This window comes from Saccopteryx leptura, chromosome 7, assembly GCF_036850995.1.
Source record: "Saccopteryx leptura isolate mSacLep1 chromosome 7, mSacLep1_pri_phased_curated, whole genome shotgun sequence".
NCBI lineage: Eukaryota > Metazoa > Chordata > Mammalia > Chiroptera > Emballonuridae > Saccopteryx > Saccopteryx leptura.
This window is the reverse complement of record NC_089509.1, coordinates 63,574,132-63,600,189: the sequence shown is the minus strand read 5'-3', so window position 1 is coordinate 63,600,189 and position 26,058 is coordinate 63,574,132. Positions and strand designations below refer to the sequence as shown.

General features: G+C 33.6%; 1 protein-coding gene across 1 annotated transcript in view; it reads right to left on the bottom strand.

Moving 5' to 3' along the window:
- AGPS (alkylglycerone phosphate synthase) overlaps positions 1-26,058 on the bottom strand; it is a 139,966-nt gene that overhangs the window by 61,450 nt on the left and 52,458 nt on the right. The window contains exons 9-11 of the mRNA XM_066346540.1: positions 21,458-21,583; positions 17,902-18,010; positions 6,451-6,578 (exon numbers count right to left, since the gene is read on the bottom strand). Of these exons, the coding sequence (XP_066202637.1) occupies positions 6,451-6,578; positions 17,902-18,010; positions 21,458-21,583 (363 nt within the window). The remainder of the gene's footprint in view (positions 1-6,450; positions 6,579-17,901; positions 18,011-21,457; positions 21,584-26,058) is intronic.

Below are 26,058 nucleotides of genomic sequence, written 5' to 3'. Positions count from 1 at the left end.
ATGATAAATGTGCCCTTACTAGAATCTCTAATATCACCTGACTTGTATCTAAAGTATATTTAAGCACCAGCCAGTTGGCTCAGTGGTAGAGCATCACACTGGCATGTGGATGTCCCAGGTTCAACTCCCAGTCAGGGCACACAGAAGAAGTAACTATCTGCTTCTCCACCCCTTCCCCCTCCCCACCCCTTCCCCCTCCCCTCCCGCAGCTATGGTTCGATGGGTTCAAGTGCACTGGCCCCAGGTGCTGAGGGTGGCTCAGTGGAGCCTACACCTCAGGCACTGAAAACCTCAGTTGCCAGCATGACACTAGATGAGCAGAGCATCGGCCCCAGATGGGGGTTGCCAGTTGGAGCCCGGTCAGGGTGCATACAGGAGTCTGTCTCTCTGTCTTCCCTACTCTCACTTGAAAAAGAAGAAAAATAAGGTATATTTAAACTGAGTAAATAGTCTGAAACATGAGAAACTGATCATGATGGACCTAAAAATATCAGTATCTTTGTTTTATTCTGGAAAAAATCAAATAACTGCACTGGCCTCAAAGCACAGGTATAAGACTAAGTCAAATTGCTGGCTGGCAATTTCTTCCTTTTAATGATGATATAGACAGGAATTTACTTAAATACGCAACCTGAAAATTAAAAAAATATTAACTACTCTTTAAAAAAAATTAACTACTCTGATTAGTCTTATTTACTTAGTAGAATTCTCTGAACTTAAAAGGCAATAGATTTTTCAGTCAACCCTTTTTTGTGCCAAGTGGTATCTCTTTCTTGCTGAAGAGAAAACCAGAACTCGAACTTCAGATTAGACATATTATTCAAGATGTCTTTTAATACATTTTAAATGTTTGCAGGATTTCTACTGTTAACTTCATAAGGATAAACTATAAAGTACAAGTACTAAATGACAGTCCTGTATCTCTGGTATCGTTGCTAAGAAATGAATCATCTTTGAATTGAAAAGATTTGTTTATTAAAGGAATCAAACAAACTTTCTGTGCAGACTCTAGAACAGCCCAAATTTCTGAATCTTAAGACTATTTCAGAAATAGTCTACTAATCTCATTCTGTATCAAAAGCCAGTGCCTCAAAACCAAACCCCTTGTACCTAGTTGTACACAAATTTAAACACTAAAAATTTTAACATAATAGGCAACATCCTTAGTGATTATTAGAAGACAGGAACCATGTCTATTTAAGTCACATAATATCCATTGTACCGTGTTGAATGTAAAGTTAAGACCACACTATGTCACATAAAAGACATAATAAAATAAAACAAAAGTTCAAATAGGGATATGTGAAGAAAGACAATTTTATTAAATTGCAAATTTCTAGATATAAAAGCTTAAAGTTTAGGCAAAATTAATTCTTCTGACTAATAAAATTGATACCACAGATGAAATCATACATTTAAGGCTACTGGTATAACTGGTGCTATCTGAAATGACATAATGGCTTACAACTAGCTGTCTATATTCTAACAAAAACTTTTTAAAAATGAGAATAATTTTTTGATTTTCAAGAATGAAATATTACATATTATAGATTAGATATTCCCCTCCACTTATATTATGGGAAGGGCCAAAATTTAATGCCAAACAATCTCCTAGTCATGATTTTACATTTCAGTTTAGTAAAGGTGTAATGACTTGTCTGAGTAGCTACTGGTCAACAGCATGTCTAATAACTATCCTCAAGTTTAACATATTTAGCTGGATCACACAGTAAATTCAATTAACCAAACATCTGGCTAGGCTAGTCTTTCTGCTTCAGAAAGAGAAAAAAATATACTTAAAAAAAGACAACAACATGATTTAAAAGAACAATTCCATTTTCTACATGTAACAAATTATTTTCAAGAATTGATTACCACTGAATATAAAGAAGTCTTAATTGTTTTATAGTATAAGTGCTATACCTAATTCCTCTCAATTTATTTAAACCTCTCCAGGATAAATCAAGTGAAAACAGAACAATTAAGAATTGAGGTATAACATCTGAGGAGTTAAACATAAACTATGTATCTCTTCCCAAATTATGGTCTATACTCACTAGAAAAAAACAACACCCTATCTGCAAAATTGTTTAAAATAAAAGTGATGGTAGATAGAAAGGGCCATTCCTTGTCAAAAATAGTAAAAAAAAAAAAAAAAAAAAAAAAAAAAAAAAAAAAAAAAAAAAAGCTGCCTTTTAGTCTATAATTCTAAAACCCAGCTCTCATACTGAGAAAGACAATTTTTGGAGGAATGTATACTAATCTATGCCACACATACAGGCAGCATTTCCTCTTGATGGAACAAATATTTATCTCTCAATACCATAGGGTATAACTAACTCATAAGTTTTGATTGCGGGGAGAAAAAAACCCCAAACTTAAAAATTGCTTTTGAGCTTGTTTTAACACTGTTTTCCCTTCAAGTCATTTAAAAACAAACAATAAAAGAGAAATAAAATATTATATCTGACACTGATCTTGTGATTAAAAAACACAATTTCCTCGCTTTGTAGAGGCTTCAGTGGGAAATAACCTTTTTGAGAAAATCTTAAAAGTCACTTACCCATCTACTGAATTAAGGTGGAGATTATACTGGACTGCCACTTATGAGACAGAATCACATTAATCTTCCGCTAAATCTTCCTTTCTAGATCTTCACAAGGTTGTGAAGTATTGAAAGAGAACAATTCCTCACATGAACAAAGATCAGATGAGAGACCTTAGTAGAATCCTTCCATTGTCAGTATAAGGTTGCTCAATTTATTTCCTTCAGTAAGAACAGTGATGAAAATACACAGAGCCCACTTTGCTATTTGTGAACAATCATGTATACTCCTTTTCAAAGATACTCATCCAAAATACAGTTTCCCATTTCAAAAGCAACATGAGTCTGAAATTACTGCAAAAAATAGACATGCTATGAAATGACAGTGAGGAATTACAAGCAGCCAATTCATTATTCAATCAGGAATTTGGCACAGTCATAAAACATGTACTGTCTATTTTAATGGATCTTAATTCCTCTGCTATCTGCTGAAAATCCATATTGCAAATTGAACAACTAGTTCCAAAACCTGGTAATTTTCTCAATTTTTCTGCCTGAGAATACTGTTAACAAAGCAGGAAAGCACATACAGTTAACATTCCTGACATGAGATTTGTACATTCTATAAACTAATATGTAAATGTCAGAAAACCATAATGCTAGTATTTACCCATTTCCATGGAAGGTAAACAATAATGCCTCTTTACGTGTACATTACAATAGGAGCAAAACACGTAGGTTCCCTAAAGAGTGAAATAACTCAATTGTTTCATTTATAAGAGCAATATTGGAGAATAAAATATCTATTTAGGCTTTTTAATCAGTTTCAAGTTAGACAAACCTAGTCACATGGTATTTGTCCCTAAAAATGATCTATTATTAAGTACAAATAAATCTAATCATTGAAAATACAGATTAGAAAGGAGCTTTTTAACCACAGGGTGGCACTTTCTATCAATTATCACCTTTATTTATTCCAAGATTATTCAATATAGTTTTTTTGTGTAGTGAATTTAGATTATGGTCACTGTGTAAATATTCAAGTAATTTTTTAAAACAACTTAAGGGACAATTTTTACTGGCTCATGCAAAGATGAAGGAAAGTTTCATCCCCTGCTTTTCATTAGCAGACGTTCTTTTCTGTTACTTTCTATCAGGACAGATTCAATTGTAGCAAAAGTTACAACGGATTGTACCAATTATTTATGTTTAAATCCAACATTTCTACTGTAATCAAATTATAAACTTAAGATTTTAAATTCAGAAATATTGTCCTAAAAAAATGATTTTGAGGCCTTGGCCATTTAGCTCAGTGGATGGAGTGTTGGCCTGGTGTATGAACGTTCCAGGTTTGATCCCTGGTCAGGGCACACAAGAGAAGTGACTATTGGCTTCTCTCCCCTTTCCTCTCCCCCTATTCTCCCTCTTTCCCTCTTGCAGCCAGTGGCTCTATTGGTCCAAGCGCATCAGCTTCAGGTGCTAAAATAGTTCTGAGTTGATTCAAGCATGGGCCCAAGATGGGGGGTGTAGGGTGGATCCCAGTGGGGGTGCATGAGGGAGTCAGTCTCACTAGCTCCTCTTCTCTCACTTAAAAGAAAAATAAAGATTCTGATACACTTGTACATTATTTCTCATCAATAATACTTAGATATAATTTACATGGGAGTGTGCAATGTGGAAAAGCAGATGGAATACTCAGGAATGCAGAAAGTATGTATGTCCACCTGTACTCCAAAGATCTGAGACCAACACTAAATCTACATTCCAGTCTGGAGACACTGTGCAGGGGCAGAGCTGGCCACGAGACTGAATGTGATCTTATTAAGATCTTTTGTTGAAAATACATACAAATCAGACTAGTTTTATAAATTCTATAATTATTTTTTAGTTTAATTTGGCATTTATGTTCATTTTGCTATAAAATATGGAGGCAATAATAGTTAATTAAAAAGATATCATTTCAAAATTAAATGAGAGATAATCTGAATTATATCTTTAATAATAACGTTTTTGAGGAGGAATAGTCAACCTTGACAAAAAGCTTTTATTTTTATGTAAAAATAAAAGTAACAAAGGATAAATTACAATACAAAATAATAATACTGCAATAAAAAGTCACTCATTAAGCAAGATCTGCAATCAGTAAAAAACTACAATCTATTTATGGAAAATGTTTCGTTTTGTTTAGCTTCCCATTTTTCTAGGTATTAACTCGTAGGTAAAACCATATGCTCTCCAAGAAATTCTTTTATTTCTCAATACTTGGGGTATCTTAAACCTGAAGTTACTCTCCTTGGCCACAAGTATCAGAACACATTTGAACTTGACTGCTCGGTGCTCATATATTTACTCCTAAAACTTATCTTCACTCCTCCTTTACTCAATCATCCTTTTAAATATTATTACCATCTCACTATTTTGGGAAACATAATATTTTACTATATATCCCCAAAGTTCTAGTGAATTAGGAGCCCTTCCATAAGGATTCTGTTAACATTCACTTACATTTTAACCTCTCCAAAATATCCTGCTACAAGTTTAAGAATGTTTTCATTCTAGGACTATCTTTCTTTTTAAACTCTCCTCTGCACCCAACAGTAAGACAATCAATATTAAGGAGCCTATGGCTAATTCTTGATGGGAGAAGGACTCTAACTGATAAGTAACTGAAGCTATTTAAAAATTATAAAGTCAACTGTTAAATTAGATAAGTCCATATAGCTAGCTGGACTTCCTAAAAGTGGAAAACTGTCATAAAGAATGAGTGTCCCAGAAAGCAAAGCTGAGTATATGGAATAAAGAGCGCTGAAAATGGTAAATATGTGGGTAGCTATAATTTTTTTTTTTGCTTATTTTAAATTTCTTTAAAATATTAATATATGGTTCTCTTGGGATGGTGGGAAGAAAGAACTCTCCACTACATTCCATTTCAGTAATTTACAAAGTCTACAATAAATAGAGAGTGCTTGCTAGATAAAATTCCTTTGCCTCATCAGATCTTCCCTCCACTCTGCTCTGGAAACTGGAAGATAACATATGACAGGTCATGTTAGAAAGCTCCTTTGCCCTCAGATTCTAATCTAGTCTAGTACAGCTGAAGTATTCAAGAACTCCAGGAGTTTGGAGAAAGCAAGAAGAGGCTTAGGTATGGTCCCTTAACTTACCACTGTTAGGAAATGTTGAAAAAAGAAATTTTCACAAATCATTGTAGTTCAAAGAATGAACCAAATGCCTAAAGAAATGCAAGAATTTCCACACTGATAAACAGAACTAAATACAGAAATAAAAATACTTTGCATTATCTTGTCTTTTAAAAATATTTGAAAATATATCCCCTTTTTTAAGAAGGAAAAGGGAAAATGAAAATTCTTTTACTTATAAAGATATTATATTATGCTATACTATATTATATTACTTAATTAAAGCTATAATATTATAAAACAAAGTAGTGCATGGTAGCAGCACATTCTAGGACTTGATAAAGTTTGACTACCTATATATGACCTCTAAATTTTTGGGCCATTGAGATTCAGCCATTTATTTTAATTTAAATAAATGTCTTAATTTAAGAAAAATTAAATGTTGCTTCAATTCATCACAAAACATCTTACTCAAAAATAACTTAAGAAAACATAACATTAAATAAAAGGCAAAGTCATTCAAAGCCATCAACCCAAGTATGTATCTTACCTTGGCTTAAAATTGTACAGTACTCTTTCAACCAAAAAAAAAAAAAAAATAGCAACTACACTTAAAGGGATGATTTTACAACAGTATCTTTTCATATAGGACTGGGTAAAATGACAAATATAACACAATAAATATGAAGAGTATATGTGACATAACAAAGTCAATTATGCAGTAGACTTTAAAAATATATGAGTGGGTTTGGTTTTCTTTATTACCTGTTTTGCAATTTCTCTTAAACAGGCTACTCCTTGTTCAAAATTAGGGAAAGCTACTGAGCCATACTTTTGATATTCAGGGACTGGTCTGATTTTTATTGTAGCTTCTGTTATCACACCAAGAGTTCCTGAAAAAGAAGGGGGAATAATCCAATATATCACATGCCAATTTTCTAAATCATATTTAAGTCTATTTTATTAAATTAATTTATTCAATTATTCATATTTAAATCTATTTAATCCATATTCTGTGGGAATAATGGCCATTCAAGTTTTTCTAGTAAGCAAATTTATAATTTCTAAGAAAGATTTTAGAATACATTTTTATTGGTTATATCTAAATATTTTAAAACATTTTTAAGGTAACCCTTCTCTAAGAAGGTTACTTTTAAGTAGTTTTAGAAGTATTACAACTTACTAAAAGAAATATTGGAAAAGCAACAGATTTTTATATCTTATATGCATTCATACAAAAGTACATTTTAATATTTGTGCCTACTGTTACTGTGAGAACAATTTATTATTTATTTATTTTTCAGTGAGAGAGACAGAGACTGGAAGGGAGAGAGATGAGAAGCATCAACTAGTAGTTGTAGCACTTTAGTTGTTCACTGATTGTTGCTCATATATGCCTTGACCAGAGGCCTCCAGTTGAGCCAGTGATCCCTTGCTCAAACCAGCAACCTTGGGCTCAAGCCAGCAACCCTGGGCTTCAAGCTAGTGACCCCATGCTCAAGCTGGTGAACCTGTGCTCAAGCTGGTAATCTTAGGGTTTCGAACCTGGGTCCTCATCATCCCAGGTCCACGCTCTATCTACTGTGCCACCACAGGTCAGGCAGCAAGAACAATTTATTGGGGTAAAAGAATTTAACTTTCTATGAGAATTTAAGGTGATACAAGAAATTAGAGGAACTCGTACACCTTGCTTTTCCCCCCTTAGAACTCATACAAAATAAAGACAAAGGCAAGGAAGAGGCCCTTGCATGAAACAATAAAACATATTTCAGAGACAAAATTTATCATAAATATATAGCACAAGAGGACCACCAATGAAACAAATATTCTTTTCTTCATTACATGTAGGAGTGGAGGACAAAACGGAGCAAAAATAAACAAGTTAAATATAACTACATAAACATCTATACTAAAATATTTGAAGAAACATGGCTAAAAACAATTGTGTTCACAGGCCAACCTTTTCAAATCAGTGGTTTATGATGTGCAAACAGTATAAATTGTTATTAATACTATTAGTAAATCATTTGGAAATCATAAAAAAAAACAAAAAATGAAATCTTTGAAATTACAGAACTTAATTACAACACTAGAAATGAAAGTATCACGAAAAAATCAAAGCTTACAATAAATTTATAATATACTCAAAATAAAATGATAATATATAATACAAGATTAAAACTACTAAGTCCATAATAAATAAATTACATTACATTAGCCACAATATGTTCATCACTACAGAAGATCTCATTGTAAGATAGATATCAAATATGGCCCTATTATGACTTGTAAAATCACAAAACTCTGCAAGTTGGGCCCAATTAATATTTGAATAAAAAATGATGTATTTTGTATATTTTAAAAGATAAAAGTGACTAGACTTTCTTTTATTTTTAGCAACTGTATTGAAATATAATTCACAGACCATAAAATTCACCCATTTAAAGTATAAAATTCAATGGTTTTTAGCATATTCACAGATATATGAAACTATCACCAAAATCTAAGTTTAGAATACTTTCATTACCTCATAAAAGAAACCCATGAAACAGTCATTCTCCATTTCCCTCCCACACACACACCTCAGGCCTGGACAACCACCAATCCATTTTTTGTCTCTTTAAATTTTCCCATTTTGGACATTGCATATAAACAGAATCTTAAAACATATGGTCTTTTGCTTCTGGTTTCTTTCTCTTAAATAATGTTTTCAAGGTTCAATTATGTTATCATATGTATTAAGTACTTCATTTCTTTTTAATTGCTGAGTATTATTTCCTTGTATGGAATAACTCACTTTGTTTATCCACTCATCATGTGATAGACACTGGGGCTTCCACTTTTCTTTTTACTAGTTTATCAGTTTACTGTAAAGGACACAACTGAGAAACAGCCAGATGGAAGAAATTCCTAGGGTAAAATATGGGGAAAAGGGTATAGGGTTTCCATGCCCCCTCCAGATACAACCACCTCCCAGCACCTCCATGCATTCACCAACCTGAAAACTCTCTGAAACTGACATTGTAGGAATTTTTATGAAGGTTTCATTACATAGGAATGATTGCTTAAGCCATTGGCCACTGGTGACTAATTCAATGTCCAGACTGTCTTTCCTCTCCAGATGCCAGGAAGTACAGCTCAAAGTTCCACAGGGTTCCACTTTTTGGTTGCTTTGAATAATGCTACAATATATACATGTGTACAAGTTATTGTGTAGACAAATATTTTCCTTCATCTTGGATATGGACATGAAGACTTTCTTAATATCAGGATAATCTTTTATCCTATTTCCAAGTAACACTCAGCCCTCAGCTACCTTTGACTGAGGCTAAGTTTCAGGTGAGTGCAGCCAAAAGGTGGGAGGGGAAGACTAACTTCTTGCACTCAACTTTAACTGGTGGGACAAAGGCTCTACTTCGGGTGGTAGGCTAATACTGGGATGCCAATGACCTTTATCTTGGCTTGTAAAGGGCTGGTATCTTACCAGCAAAAGCAAACCAAGGAGACCTGCTTTCCCTCCTCCTTCCCCCACCAGCACGCAGCTCCTAAGCGGGAAGGGGGGGGGGGTCCTCAAAGAAAAGCATGCCATTGTTTCCCCCTCCCTGCACATCACCAGAGCCATGGCTCACATATTTGCCTGAGGGGAGAAACAAGCCATAAAACAGCTCCTAATCTCTTTCCAAAGAAAATTACTTTATTTGCAAAAAAGCAGGTAAAAGTTCAATGATTTAACTGATTGCGCCTATGTAATAAAACCCTGTAAAATAGCAGAGAATGTGGCAGAAGGTAATTGGGAAGACACAGGTAAACTTAAAAAAGATATAAGCAAAACTTTAGGCCAGCTAGTTTGCCTGGATATAAATTGGAAACCAGTGGAGATACTGGAAGTTCTAGCTATAGCAATCAGGCAAGAAAAAAAAAAGGCATCAGAATTAGAAAGGAAGAAGTAAAACTGTCTCTGGGACATGATTTTATAATAGAAAATCCTAGACTCAACAAAAAAGTTCTTAAAACTAATCAATGAATTCAGCATATTTACAAAATACAAAATCAACATCCAAAAATCAATAATGTTTTTATGTACTAACAAAGAATTTTATGGGGAAAAAAATTGATCCTATTTACAACAGCATCAAAAACAATAAAATGCTTAGGAATAAATTCAACCAGGGAGAAGAAAGAGCCCTAATCTGAAATCTACAAGACATAGATAAAAGAAATCAAAGAAGACATAAACACAGTAAATAGAAAAGTATCCCATGATCATGGATTGGAAGAATTAATATTGTTCAAATGTCAATACTAGCAAAAGCCAATTATAGTTTCAACACAATCCTTACCAAGATTCCAATGGCCTTTTTTTACAGAAATAAAAATACACTCCTAAAATTTACAGAGATGGGAACCACAAAAGACCCTGAACAGCCAAAGAAATTCTGAATTGGAGCTTTCACACCTGTTGATTTCCAGCTATACTATAAAGCTATAGTAATCAAAACAATGTAGTATTGGCATAAAAACAGACAAATGGACCAATGGAACAGAGTAAAGAGGCCAGAAATAAACACAAGTATATATGGTAAACTAATATTTAACAAGGGAGCCAAGAACACTCAATGAAGAACACACAGTCTTTAATAAGTGGTGCTGGGAAAACTGGATATTCACATGTTAGAAGAATGAACCTTTACCCCTATATTATACCACTCACAAAAATTAACACAAAATGAATTAAAGACTTAAATGTAGAACATGAAAGTCCTAAAAGAAAAATTTTTTAAAAAGCTACTTGACATGAATCTTAGTAATGACTCTTTTGGAAAACACCTAAAGCACAAGTGACAAAATGAAAACAAGCAAGTGGTACTACATCAAACTAAAAAGCTTCTGCACGACAAAAGAAACCATCAACAAAGTGAAAAGACAAAGTACAGGATACGCTTCCATATGGCAATTGTGTTTACTACAGGCAAGGGCAATGCCTGAAAGACAGGAATAGGAGGCAGATTTTCCCTGATATATCCTTCAGTACCTTTTAAATTTTGTACATGTGTGTACATATTTTAATTGTGTACATGTAATTATTTATTTAAAAGATTAATTAAAAAAATATATACCTTTACATTAACAAACACTTTTTAAAATTTTAATTCTATATTAAAATTCTAAGGTATTGGTAAAAAGTGACCATGCCTTAAATTTCTGTAATCCAAACTGCTTAATATGTATAGTTGACATTTTAAAGTAGTAAAACCCAGCATAAAATTGTGAGCTTAAAAAAAAAATTAAGCCCTGGCCGGTTGGCTCAGTGGTAGAGCGTCGGCCTGGCGTGCGGAAGTCCGGGGTTCGATTCCTGGCCAGGGCACACAGGAGAGGCGCCCATCTGCTTCTCCACCCCTCCCCCTCTCCTTCCTCTCTGTCTCTCTCTTCCCCTCCCGCAGCCAAGGCTCCATTGGAGCAAAGATGGCCCGGGCGCTGGGGATGGCTCCTTGGCCTCTGCCCCAGGCGCTAGAGTGGCTCTGGTCGCGGCAGAGCATCGCCCCCTGGTGGGCAGAGCGTCGCCCCTGGTGGGCGTGCCGGGTGGATCCCGGTCGGGCGCATGCGGGAGTCTATCTGACTGCCTCTCCGTTTCCAGCTTCAGAAAAATACAAAAAAATAAAAAAAATAAAAAATAAATAAAAAAATTAGAAAAATGAGACTTTACATAATGGCAAGGTTAATGAAATGACCAGAACAAATCTGTCTATCCAGCTATGTGTTATGCAGGGAGGTTCCACTGTGAACCCAAAATATATCCAGGTCCAAAATGAAGACTGATAGAGGGCGTCTTCCATTAAGACTTAAATTCAAATTAAGCCAATTACAAATGGATGTATCTAAAGTCACTTCAGCAAAAGGCTCACTTGTGTTGGGTTTTATATTTGTTGAATCTTTTGCTCTGAGAATATTATGTCAGGGGAGTGATATAAAACACCTAATTACCTATCACTTGATAAGAAATTACAGATCACTTGATTATATGTACATTATACCAATATTTTATATCCATTTAATATAACTTTTTACAAATAACTCCATGCCATTATGACCAAATAAAGGCTAATATGCCATTTACTTTTTTTGTTTTAATAAAAATATGTTAAATTTTATAATTTTCAAATATGATTGTTCTCAAGAAAATTAAATGCTCCAATTGGTAGTTAATATAAAATACAAGTATTTGCTTGAAGTAAATAAAATCTTTCAGAATTTGAAAATATACTTTTAGGTGACTTTAGGACTAAGAATAGAAGTCATTTGATTCTGAATCTTCTCTACTTTTCTCCAAAAACATAAAACTCAACAGGGAAAACAAAACTACACAGGAACTGCATACACTGTTAGTATTACAGAAAACACTAAAACCTTCAAACTACCTGTAAGTAGAGATTAAAAAAGAAAAATTCCAACAGACTTTAATCTACAGACTTCCAGTAGCTACAAGCTTGAAGAGAAGAAAGGAAGAGAAAGCTTAAAAGACTGTGTAAGAAAGAATAGAGAATAGCAGAGGACTTGGAAGAAGCACAAAATCATCCCAGAAGGGAAAAAGTACAACAGAAATGCCAAAATATAAAGGGCTTGGTAATCCGTAGCCTTGCGTATGTGGAGGGGTATGAAAATGGAAGGAACCAGAAACAGCAGCCTTGAATAAGCAAGGGGAGTATCTTCAGGGGAGCATCCTATTTAGAGAAAGCAGCGAAAGAATAAAATAAAAAATGAAATATTTCAGATCCCACAGAAATGAAAGAGACAAGACATGCCATGCCTTCTCCCAACAAAACCACCACCATCTATAAAACATGGAGCACAAAGGAGGATCAAGTGGCAACCCCCCCCAAAAAAAACAACCCCACTCTCAAACTAGGAATTCTTTCCAAGTAATAACTAGGAACAGAAAAGCAGACCAAATCCTTGCGGAAAAAAACGAACAAAAAAGAACTACTGCTAAAAGTCAGAATATGTGAACAAATGTTTTTCTGCAGGTGAAAAGTTCCCTTTCCCCAAAACTACCATGATCCTAAAAAAACTGCAACACATTTCATCTGAATTAAATATTGTCACACAAGCATTTGGGAATATGAAAAAGTACTAGGTCAGAAATATAAACACTAAAAACATAAGTGGACAAGAAATAAGAGATGACCAAACTCAGGAATGAAATAGAACAACAACAACAAAACATTAAAAAATAAAGGCTAAGTTATAAGGTATCCAAAAGAAAACAAAGAACAGATTCTAATGAAAACTTAATAAAGGTCACTGAAGAAAAGTAGAAAAATAACCAAGAGAATGAAAATGAAATAAAAAGTAGAGAAACAAGGTCAGAGAAACAGTGGTTGAAAGAATTGGATAAAGAAGATGTGGTACATATATACAATGGAATACTACTCAGCAATAAGAAATGATGACCTATTGCCATTTATGACAACATGGATGGACCTTGGGAACATTATACTGAGTGAAATAAGTAGCGTAAATCATAAAAAACTGAAACCTAGTACTCTTATTAATCAATGTCACCCTGTTACATTTAATTTTCTAAATAAAAAAAAATGAAAAACAAGAAATCAGATATATGTATAATTGGTGTCCCCCCCAAAAAAAATTAAAACAGGAAGAAAACCCTAATACAACTCCCTAAAACATTACAATCCAAAAAATATATTCTACAAATAAAGTAAGATCTCAACATATACAAAGAACCCTTTCTTTGTATATGGGTACCAGATTAAACTGACACAGTACAATAACCTCTGAGTTGTAAAGCAGTAAATTTTGGCTGTGGCCAGGTAGCTCAGTTGGTTAGAGCGTTGTCCCGATACACCAAGGTTGCAGTTTGATCCCTGGTCAGACATATATAAGAATCAACCGATGAATGCATATACATAAGTGGAACAACAAATCAATGTTTCTCTCTCTCTCTCAAATCAATCAATAAATAAAACTTAAAAAATAAAATAAAAGCAGTTAACAATAAACAACAAATTCCCAGGACCTCCAGTCAAAAAGAGGAAACCAACTATACAGGCAGGAAAGCTGGCATCAGATTTCTTTAAAACAACATACAAAACCAAACCAATGGTAGAACAGCATTTTCAAAAAACAAGGAAAGAAAGCATACCCTAAGGATAGCTCATCCACTCAAGCTATCCTCCCAAGTATCAAGGCCATAGAAAATCAGTTTAGAACATTCCAGAATTCACGGGCTATACAATTGTGCTTCTTCTGAGGAATTCACTAAAGGATGAGCTTTATTTAACCAAAAGATGACTCAAAAACTACAAAAAAGAACCGATAGTAAGTATTTCATCTATTTTGTTCTACAGAAAAGGCTAAAAGGTGGTCATAGGTGTTTTTTTTTTAAATGTGCTGTTAACCATTTTTCAAATAGAAGGGCAGATCATTACAAGTTACTAGAAAACGCCATACATAGAAAAAGAATGCAAAGCATTTCAAATGCTTTGACTGTTATGTTCTAGTTTTCATTATATTAATCATGTTAGAGCATTTCAAATGAGAAGCTGCTTGTTAAAAAAATTATGAAAAATTCGTAACAGAAAGCAGACAAACATTAAACGTGGTTAGTCCCATGTGGAACTTAGTAGGAGAGAAGAAAATAGGCTTTTTAATGGTAATGCTTTCAAGACTGTCCTCAAATAATTTAACTGCAGCAAAAGAAAATATTTTTAAAGCTTAAGGCAAAATTTCTGATTCACATTTAAGGCAGGAGGCTAGTTCAAACTTAGATAGTTCAAAATAGCAGATAAAAATACATTTTATAAAAGAATATGATTTCACATAAAATTACTTCCTCAATCATGCTGTCTCCTGGTCCATGCTAAGATGACTCTATATCCATATGCATTCAGAAATGGGGATTGGGGACCATAAATACAGTTGTAAAGATCATTAATGCCAAAATAATAAATAGCCACAGCATTAGTGATAAGTTTAACATCTACTGAGTACTTAATACATGCTTTTGAATGGTTTAGCATAATCTCATTTAATTCTCACAAAAAGCTTACGAAGATGATTACTTTATTATCCCCATATTATAGCTGAGGAAACTGGGCATAGAAAATTACCTAATTTACACAAAGTCACAGAAGCAGTAAGTGGTGAAAACCAGGAATGAAATTATATCTGACCAATTTCATCATGTTCTTAAATCATGACACTCTGCATGTATATTTATAATAAAATCTCATTTAAATATGGTAATTTACCTTAGAAAATGTTTTTATGAATCATATTTATTTGCATATTTATTATAACAATGAGTTTGTCTTCCTTAAATTTATTCAATAATTAACTAGAGGGAAGCAGTCCAACCTTTTTTTTTTTTTTTTTGTATTTTTCTGAAGCTGGAAATGGGGAGAGACAGACAGACTCCCGCATGCGCCCGACAGGGATCCACCCGGCACGCCCACCAGGGGCGACGCTCTGTCCACCAGGGGGCGATGCTCTGCCCCTCCGGGGCGTCGCTCTGCCGCGACCAGAGCCACTCTAGTGCCTGGGGCAGAGGCCAAGGAGCCATCCCCAGCGCCCGGGCCATCTTTGCTCCAATGGAGCCTCGGCTGCGGGAGGGGAAGAGAGAGACAGAGAGGAAGGAGATGGGGAGGAGTGAAGTGATGGGCGCCTCTCCTGTGTGCCCTGGCCGGGAATCGAACCCGGGACTTCAGCACGCCAGGCCGACGCTTTACCACTGAGCCAACCAGCCAGGGCAGTCCAACTTTTAAGATAAAACCCAAACTATTTTAAAAGGCATAAAGACCATATTATCTTTCTAACCACCCTATATCTCCATTACCATCCTGCCCAGAGACCTGCTGCCCACTCCACCCTACAATTAAACCTTACGTTCCCATTACAATGAAAAACTGACAGCTTCATAAAGCAGACGTGGTTCTTCCCCACTTCTAAGCCTGCCCACATGCAGTTCTTTTTCTACAGGGCAATTCCCTCCCGCCTATTCCCTCAACCCTGTCAGCAATTATTTTCTTCTTATCAACCCTCAAGGGCTACTTTTAGACATGACCTCTCTTAGCGAAGTCTTCTTAATACCCATTTAATGTGTGTATATTTTTCCAGTGTTTACTTCTATCATAGAACTTATCATACTGTAGTATAATGGTCTGTATTTACCTGTGTCCTGAATGTGCCAGCACAGTAGCTAGAATTTTAAAAATGCTAATAAGTGAAGATTCAAAAAATGCCTTAAGTGCCTGACCAAGCGGTGGCACAGTGGACAGAGCATCGGACTGGGATGCGGAAGGATCCAGGTTCCAGACCCCCCGAGGTCGCCAGCTTGAGCGCGGGCTCATCTGGCTTGAGTAAAAAAATAAAAATAATAAAAAAAAGCTCACCACCGAGTAACCCCTGGCTCGAGCAAGGGGTTTCTCTGTCTGCTGAAGGCCCGCGGTCAAGGTACATATGAGAAAACAATCAATGAACAACTAAGGTCTCACAACAAAAAACTGCTGATTGGTGCTTCTCATCTCTCTCCATTCCTGTCTGTCCCTATCTATCTCTCTCTCTCTCTCTCTGTCTCTGTAAAAAAATTTAAAAAAAAAAAAAAAAAAAAAGCCTGAAGTGATTACCTAAAAATATATTTATAAAGTTGACTCCAACTATATATTTGAATAGTACAGTTAGTAAATACCAGTTTTAATACCTAATTGTTATTAATTTGATATCTGATAGCAAAAAGTTATATTCTTTTAGTTAACTTTTAGATGATGCAATAGTACAAAAAATTCCAAAACAGTATTAAAGAACTGCATTATTTAAAGAAATTTAAGTCTATCTTTCTCATTAAAACTGTTCTTCTGGAAGAGTATATCAATCAGAAAAGAAGAACAGACAAGAAAAACAAGAACTCCGACACAGGCAACAACAGAGGTGGTTAACAGAGAAGGGGGCTGGCGTGGTAATAAAGGTAAAGGGGGTCAACTATCTGGTGACAGAAAATGATCTGACTTTGGGTGGAGGGCACACAATGCAATATACAGATAATGTGTCCTAGAATTTTAAATTCTAGACACACCTGAAACCTATAAAATTTTATTAGCCAATGTCACCCCAATCAATTTAAATATACAGTTATATATTAAAAATAAAAAAAGAGAGTAAATAGGGAGATATCTTAACAAAGGTTTGTCACTGGTTGTCATAGGAAAGATCTGAACTATTCTACTAATCATAACTTAGTAGCTAACCCGTAGCATGTCCTAAGAGACAGTTCATTGTCCCTCTCTGACGTTAGCATCAAAGGTGAGATTTACCTAGTTTATTATAAATTGCTTTTTATCCATGCATATAGCTAAATGTTTCCAAAATTTATCTTTTTTTTTCAGCTTATATCACCTTCTGAAGTTAGTAATGAGTTCCCTTGCTAATTTAGAAACTTTGTTTTATCTTCTGAATTTAAGGAGTATCCTTCTCTACCATTCTAAGAATTAAAAAATAAGCTCATGTTCACATTCAGTTCACAGTGCCTACATAACAGTTATTTTGTAAAACAGAAGAAAGATTATAGTTTTTTTCTGATTGGTACAGAATTAAATGTTTGGAATAAAATAAAGAACTACATTCTAATTCACATAGCATCAAGTAGCCAAGCAAAAGATACCACTTAAGTAGTAAAAAAAAAAATAAAAGACCAACCTAAGTTTTAACACTATATGAATAAACAAAATTTTAAATTCCACTTTTTAAACAAAGCAAATAGCAAAAATAAATAAATTATAAAAAGACAAGGCAATAAGCAAAAAAAAACTTAATTATAAAAAGACAAGGCAATAAAATACTTTATCAGTGCTTTCCTCCTAATTATTTAAACATTAAAGAATATTATAATATAAAAGTTAAAGCAAGCTATTTTATACCCTAACAGCTACTTTTCTTAACAGTATTAAAAACTCTAAAAGAAAAATCCAACAAAACCGCGAAGACCAAGCTATCTCCAAAACTATGAAAAAAGGGAAAATGTAAGAAGTTTAATAAGATGTTCTTATAATAAAAACTTTATGAAGTATTAAAGTAATCAAACTTTTTAAAAAATCACTATTCTTTAAATATACATCTTTCTTTCAAAGATCTGATATCACAGATTTTCACAAAACTAAGTTACTAACCTGTATTTTTTCATAATAAATTTGCAGTTATATTTACCTTCAGATCCCATGATGAAGTGATGGATATCAGGGCCTGTTGACATACGAGGTCCTTGACAGCTTTTTTCTATTATACCTCTAGGTGTTACCATTTTTATATGAACCACCTGTTTAATACAATGCATGATGTAAATTCTAGACATCTGTCAGTGAATGTTGTGTGTGTACACACATCCAAATATTTACATAAAACAACACTTTTAAAATATTGAGTTAGGTTATAAATGTTCTGAATTCTAATTCTCTTAGTAATTTTCAGACTAAAAATAAATTTTATAAACTTTAAAAGAGAGACAAATCAACCTAAAATTCTTTTTGGATTAGGTATATTCATCATCTTAAGAACACCTTTAGCACATTTCTTTAAATCAAATTTAGACTCAAGTTATCCATGTGGCAAAAACTAAAGCAAAGGAAAAATAAGCAATGATCATATTTTAATAGGTTAATTCTTCCACTTATTTAACAATATTTATGAAACACTATTATTCAGGTTAAACACTGTTCTAGATGCTTAGAATTTTTTTTAAAAATCTTGTTTTATTCCCTCTTTTAACTAATTTAATCTGCTTACTTAGTAGGAAGGAGTGAAAAAAAAATAAAATGTTAATTATGATCAGGTCAAAATTAGGAAGAAGAGGGAGACCCAGTGACTGAGTTAAAGAAAGGGAAAGATGATATATTTATGAGATATGTTTTACACAGGTAAGAAAATAAGTAGACTGTTGGGGGTGGAGGGAGGTCACTCAAAAATAGTTTCTGATTTGTAAATCAGAAATGATTAGGTAAAAATCCAACAAATTTTCAGAATGGTTTTCGGACAAATAAGTTAAAAATAGTCTATGTATTATTGAAGAAAATGAGTACACAGTATCAATAAGCAACTTACAAAATAAATGCCTAACCTGTGGTGGCACAGTGGATAAAGCATTGACCTGGAACGCTGAGGTCACTGGTTCAAAAACCCTGGGCTTGCCTGATCAGGGCACATACAAGAAGCAACTACTACAAGTTGGCACAAGTTGATGCTTCCTGGTTCTCACCCCCCTTCTCTGTCTCTCTCTCTCTCTAAAATAATAAATAAAATATTTTTTAATAATAAATAAAATCTTATAAAAAAAGCAACTTACAAAATAAGAAATAAAAATTGCCAAAGAAATCATTTTAAAAATTTACATTTACTAGCAATGAAAGATATAAAAAATTAAGACAAAATACAAAGAGCCCAATGAAATAAAGATTCTCATAGTGCTAGTGAGAAAATCAACTGGCACAAAGTTGCCCTAGAGCAATTTGTGGTAAGGATCTAAGGACTTAAAAATATTTAAGCATCTTGATCCAACAATTCAAGCTCTAGAAACTTACTTAAAGAAAATAATTAAAGATGTATGCTGAAAAAATATGACTAAGTGGATTATTTTCCCTTTCGTTTTCTATAATTTTAAAATCAAGAATAACTTAAATGTTCATTAATAGGGAGTTATTTTAATAAACTATGAATTATCAGTAAGAGAATTATATGAACTCTTCTTAAATGATGGTGTAAACCTATGTTCATTTACATATTAGCATGTTGATAATATAATTTTAAAAGTAGAACACAGTATGATCCTTTTTTATATAAAAAACTAGATATACACATATGTTTGTGAGCATGCCTAAAAAATGATCTGGAAGGATAAATATAAAGATGTTAAAAGTGTTAGAAATTATTTTTGTAGTTAATATACATAGCATATCTGAATTTCCTTCTGTGTTTCATAACTAAAAAGCATACTAAGGCATCTTTCACAGAAGTACTAGATTATTGATAAAGGCCAAGAGTTTCAACTTTATAGCATGCTGTAAGAAATCATAATCATTTAATCAGAAATGCTCAGGAAATCAGTTATTAAAAGATATTCCTTAATTTAAAAATGATTTGAATTGGACTATAATTAGAATTCCTTAAAATTAACTTGAAACAAATAGTGACCAGAATTTAAGTTTATCTCATGGTTCATAGAAAGCACCAAGACATCTCATTTTCAGATTATAATGTTAAAATTTTATACTAACCAACTATTTTTAGCTCTTTTCAAATTATTATATAGGTATTAGTATCATTACTTATTGTATCTCAAAGAAATATGCACCCACATTGATTAGAGAAATATGTTAATACATTCAAAGAATTTAATGTTTTTCATGAGTTCTACTCTAACTATATAAAGGAATGTATCAACTTCAGTAGTTTCATAAAAGCAATCAAGTAAATTATGACAGTTTCAGTGGAAATTATAGATTGTAAAGAAATTTAAGTTTAAAATGTGCTAGGTAATCACTAGTATAAATAAGTATATTAGGATGTGTACTTATAATTTGTGGCCCTTAAATATCTCTAAGAAAGGGTTAAAATAAATTACATGCTTAAGCAGTACTAAATGTAGCAATTTATCAAATATTTGCCTAACCCTGATAAAGCTCTTAATAACCCAACAGCAAAAGGATCAAATCCTCTCTCTGAGAATTTTAATGGCAAAATGAAAATTTGATTTCTAAAATATCTTCAGTAAAAATACATAAATAAACAGGATAATGTGAACATTTAAAAAGTATTCATAATATAGACATTTAAAGTCTTAAATTACTAGGTGTTAACTATAAAGAACCAAAAGTCATTAAAGATTTGCTATTTCTAGTAATGAAGATATTGATGAAAATCTTGAAACTCTAGATTTGAAAAGCAAAGCTATACAGCTATAAGAATAATGTTAGAAACATCACTTTAACAGTCTCAGAAAGTTATTTTAAATTGTTATCAAAATATTGATGATAAGGGAACTAACATATCTGAAGTACCTACTACACACCAGGAATTGCTAGGAGTTTTCATTTTATGCCCTTTACTTCTCACAATTCTATATAGCAATTAACATTATTTGTTCCATTTTACAGAGGAAGAAACTAAAGCTTAGAGAAGTGAACCAATTTGCACAAGGTCACACAACTAAAAGCTCCAAATGGAACAAGTGATACCTAATTCCTAACCAGATGCTCATAGTTACACTATTATCTAAATAACTCCTAGAGCACTGGACCAGATCAGCTAAAACAAAATGGTGTGCACATAAAACATTACAGGTTATACTGCCACTTACTAGAATGTTTTCACTCAGGCCCTTTAACTCTATGTAGAAAAAATTTTTTTTCAGAAAAATAAATATAAAAATCTCCTAGGGCAAAAGAGTAGCAATGGTGAGATCATCTAAATAATTGACTAAAATCTTGGTAGAGCTGTTCCGGGAGGATTATAATATTTATATATTTTATAAGTCAGATACTATCAAACAGTTCAAAGCTTAAATATCAGTCACCTGAAAAGGAGCACCCTGAAGTAATGACCACTGTGTCTCTTAACTGCTTCTATCATACATAGGAAGTGTTACCATCATCAAAAGAAGTCTACTTCTGAGGGGACTTCACCATCCAACTAAATTTTTAAAGGCTTTCATCACTTTATAATAATCTCTCTATATTAATCAATTATTATATAATAACTAGAAAAAATTTACCAGGTCTTCAATATTGCCATAGATATTCTTCTTCATGCCTGATGCCCGAGTAGATACCCATCCTCCCACAGTGCTGAATTCCAGGGAATCTGGTTCATGACCTGTACAATAACCACTTTCTTTAAGCTGAAAAACAAAAATGTAATGTTTTACTAGTGAAAATGGCCCCATTTCACACAGCACTCAACACATTAACTCTTTCCACTTTAAAATTCCCACATGTCACTGGAATTTGGACTCATTAAAACCTATATAGAAAAAGAAATGCGTCTTTTATCATATGTGTCCAAAATTTTTTTAAAGCTTTTGCCTCAAAAAAACCTTACAAAACTGAAAAATGCGATCCAAAAGACAGTTGTATTTTCCATAAGTTCACTAGCCAATCTTACTCAATATATGCTTTTAAAGCCAACTGCCCTCCCTACTTTTTTTCCCCCCACAAAGAGACCATTTAAATACTTATGGAGATCAGATTATGCTTAAACAACTGCCAACTTCACCTAAACACTTTCAATAAATAAAGCACTTAATCTCTTGTTCTCCCTACCCTAATATAATATGCAGCAGGCCTGCAGAAAATCTAAGCAAATTGCCTGTACTTAATTCTCTCAAGGAGTCATGTGTTTTCATGTACAGCCATCTGGCTAGGTTTCCTGCATGTAATACTGTCATTTATTTGTGATGCAGATCATGCATTCCTGTACATTAAATAGTCACTTGTTTCTCATTTTTCTATATTAGCTTGGCTTTGCCATCTGCACAGCACCTGAAGTTGAATGGATGCCCTTTACTGCAACAACACCAAAGCCATTCCACTGAAATCACTTTAAAGAGTCAGCCATCTCATGTCAAACGGTACCGACATTACCATCTGCATGCCCACTGTCTACTGCCCTCAAGCCCATCAATCTGTGTTGACCATTTGATAGGCATCCAGTTAAACAACTGCTTCTATTTTTCAAGTAAGCCATGCACAGATGCAGAATATGTCAGCTGTTTTTGTATCCACATATTTAAGTATGGTATACAAATTGTAATCCTAAATTTGAGAACCAATTAGGTTAAATATAATTTGCTAGCTTTCACACACAAGCAATACAAATTATTTACGTTTTCTAGTTTTGTTGCTAGGAAAACAAGGTTTAAAAATATTTCAATTGTTACACAGTAGAATTTTTTCATGAAATACTTAATTCATTTATTTAATTTTAAAAGGTTAATAACCATCCACAGTAGGTAGTACAGGACTGAATAGGTTAAAAGAAAGACTGTGATATTTCTTCTCTAACTCCCAAACAATTTATATATATATATATATATATATATATATATATATATAATTTACTCTCCAAAAACTACTGTTACTCAAATTTTCTAAAAATAGGAGAAAAAAAAGAAGACATTTATGGGAGGGGTTTCGATGTGGTAGGAACTGAACTGAGTTTTCATCACATAGTCTTATAACAAAATCTTATTACCTATACAGAAGCAAATCATTAAATACACATTTAAACTACTGGCATTTCTATAAATGCATAGAGTACTGAAAAGAACACACAAGTGAGGAAACTACCCAGAACCAGAAATAATAATCCAAAAGAATCAGAAAACAGACTGGGAGTAACTATTTGAAAAAAATACATCTGATAATGGACTGTTACCCAAAACATACAAAGTACTCTTAAAACCCAGCGAGAAAACAAACAACCTAATTAAAAAATGGGCCAGAGACCTTAACAGACACCTCACCAAAGATAAATAATCATATGAAAACACACTTCACAACATATGTCATCAGGGAAACATAAAATAAAACATCAATGAGGTATCAATACAGATCTATATGAATAGCCAAACTATAACACTGACAACACCAAACACTCATGAGGATGTAGAATAGGAACTTTCAGACAGTACTAATCAGAATGCAAAACAGCTACTTTGGAAAACAGTTGGCTGTTTCTTACAAAATTAGACATCTCTAACATACAATCCAACAACTGGGCACCTTGGCATTTACTCAAAGAATTTAAAAACTTATGTTCACATATAAAACTGCACACAGATATTTACAGCAGTTTTATTCATATATGGCCAAAGCTTGGGAGCTACCAAAATGTCCTTCAGTAGGTGAATGAATAAACAAACTGTGGTACATCTAAACAATGAAATATTATTCAGTGCTAAAAAGTAATGAGCTGTCAAGCCATGAGAAAACAAGGAGACCCCTTAAATTCATATTACTAAATGAAAGAAGCCAATCTGAAAAGGCTACATTTGTGATTCCAAGTATATGACATACTAGAAAAGGCAAACTATTGAAGATAATAGTTGCAGGGGTGGAGGAGAGAGATGAACAGGCAGAGAACAGAGGACATTTAGAGTAGTGAAAATACTCTGTTTGATATTATGAGAAATATATGTCATTATGCATTTGTCCAAACCCATAGAATATACAAAATCAAGGATGAACCTTAAGATAAACCATGGACTTTAGGTAATATATCAATGTAGGTTCATTCTTGGTAAAATGTCTACCATTCTGGTGAGTGAGGGGGAGGCTAGGCATGTGTGGGGGCAGAACACATATGGAAATCTCTGAACCTCCCTCTCCCTTTTGTTGTAAATTTAAAACTGCTCTTAAAAATTTTAAGTTATTTTATAAAAGAAATAAAGACATTTTCAGATAAAGGAGAAAGAATTTATCAACAGTAAAGATATATTAAAAGAAGTCCTTCAGGCAACAGATAAATAACATCGGATGGAATTACGGGTACAAGAAAGTGCAACTAGATAAATAAATATATAAATTTTTTTCTTATTATTTAAATATCTTTAAAAATAACTGTTTCAACAAAAGTAAAACAACATATGGTAGCCTTGACAACAAGTAGACTATGATAATAGTGCAAAGGAGACAAAGGGAGAGGGAAGTATAAGTTTCTAATACTAACCTCTGAAATACTATTTTAACACTTGAAGGTAGACTTTTAAATTAAAGCTGTATAAACCCTAAAAAAACACACCTTACAATGACAACACAAAAAGCTACAGCTAAAAAAGAAACAAAGGATATAAAATGGTATCATAGAAAATACTCGATCTAAAAAAAGGCAATAAAAGTGGAAAAAAAACAAATAGGAAATATAGAAAACAAAAAGATAACAGACTTGAAATGAACCACACTGAAGGTAAGTGGTCTAAACACCCCAATTAAAAGGTATAGACCAGGGGTCCCCAAACTACGGCCTGCGGGCCGCATGCGGCCCCCATGAGGCCATTTATCTGGTCCCCGCCGCACTTCTGGAAGGGGCATCTCTTGCATTGGTGGTCAGTGAGAGGAGCATAGTTCCCATTGAAATATCGGTCAGTTTGTTGATTTAAATTTATTTGTTCTTTATTTTAAATATTGTATTTGTTCCCATTTTGTTTTTTTACTTTAAAATAAGATATGTACAGTGTGCATAGGGATTTGTTCATAGTTTTTTTATAGTCTGGCCCTCCAACGGTCTGAGGGACAGTGAACTGGACCCCTGTGTAAAAAGTTTGGGGACCCCTGGTGTAGACAGGTTAGAAAAAAAGTAAACACCCAAATTTATGCTTCCACAAAACAAAGGCACTTTAGATATAAAGATATAAATTAGCTAAACATAAAAGAATAAAATAGGAAAAAAGATACACCTTGCTAACAATAGTCAAAAGAAACTGAAACAGCTATTTTAATATCAGATGGAGTAGATTTCAGGCCAATGAATATCAGGAAGAAAAAAAAAGATCATTTCATAATGACAAAATGGCTCATAAGAAGATATTACAATCATAAGCACCTATTGCCCTAATAACAGAGTTTTAAAATACATGAGATAAAAACTAATTAAAACTGAAAAAACCTGACCAGGAGATGGCGCAATGGATAGAGCATAAGCCTGGATGCTGAGGACCCAGGTTTGAACCCTGAGGTCACCGGCTAGAGTATGGTTTATCACCTTGAGTGCAGGGTCTCAGCTGGAGTGTAGGATCATAGAGATGATCCCACGGTTGCTGGTTTGAGCCCAAAGGTCACTGGCTGGAAGCCCAAGGTCGTTGGCTTGAGCCCAAGGTTGCTGGCTTGAGCAAAGGGTCACTGTCTTGCCTGGAGACCCCCAGTCAAGGCACATGTGAGAAAGCAAAACAACTAAGGTGTCACAACTATCAGTTGATGTTCTCATCTCTCTCCCTTCCTGTCTGTTTGGCCCTGTCCTTCACTCTCTGTCTCTGCCTCTCATCACCCCCCTCACTTGCTAAAAAAAACAAAACTGAAAGAATAGATCTACAATGATAGTTATATATTCTAATTCTCCTTTTTCAAAATTGATAAAATAAGTAGACAGAAAATAAAAAAACTACCAAAATTCACCAAAAGTGAATGGACAAAGTGGTATATCTATACAATGGACTACTACTGAGCAATAAATGCCACATATGTGACTCTCAATATAATCATGCCTAATGAAATAAACCATACCCTCACTCCCATCAAAAAATTAAATGACTCAATTTTAATAAAACTGTAGAACATTTAAACAAATCTACAATGGCAGGAAACAGATCACTGATCACCA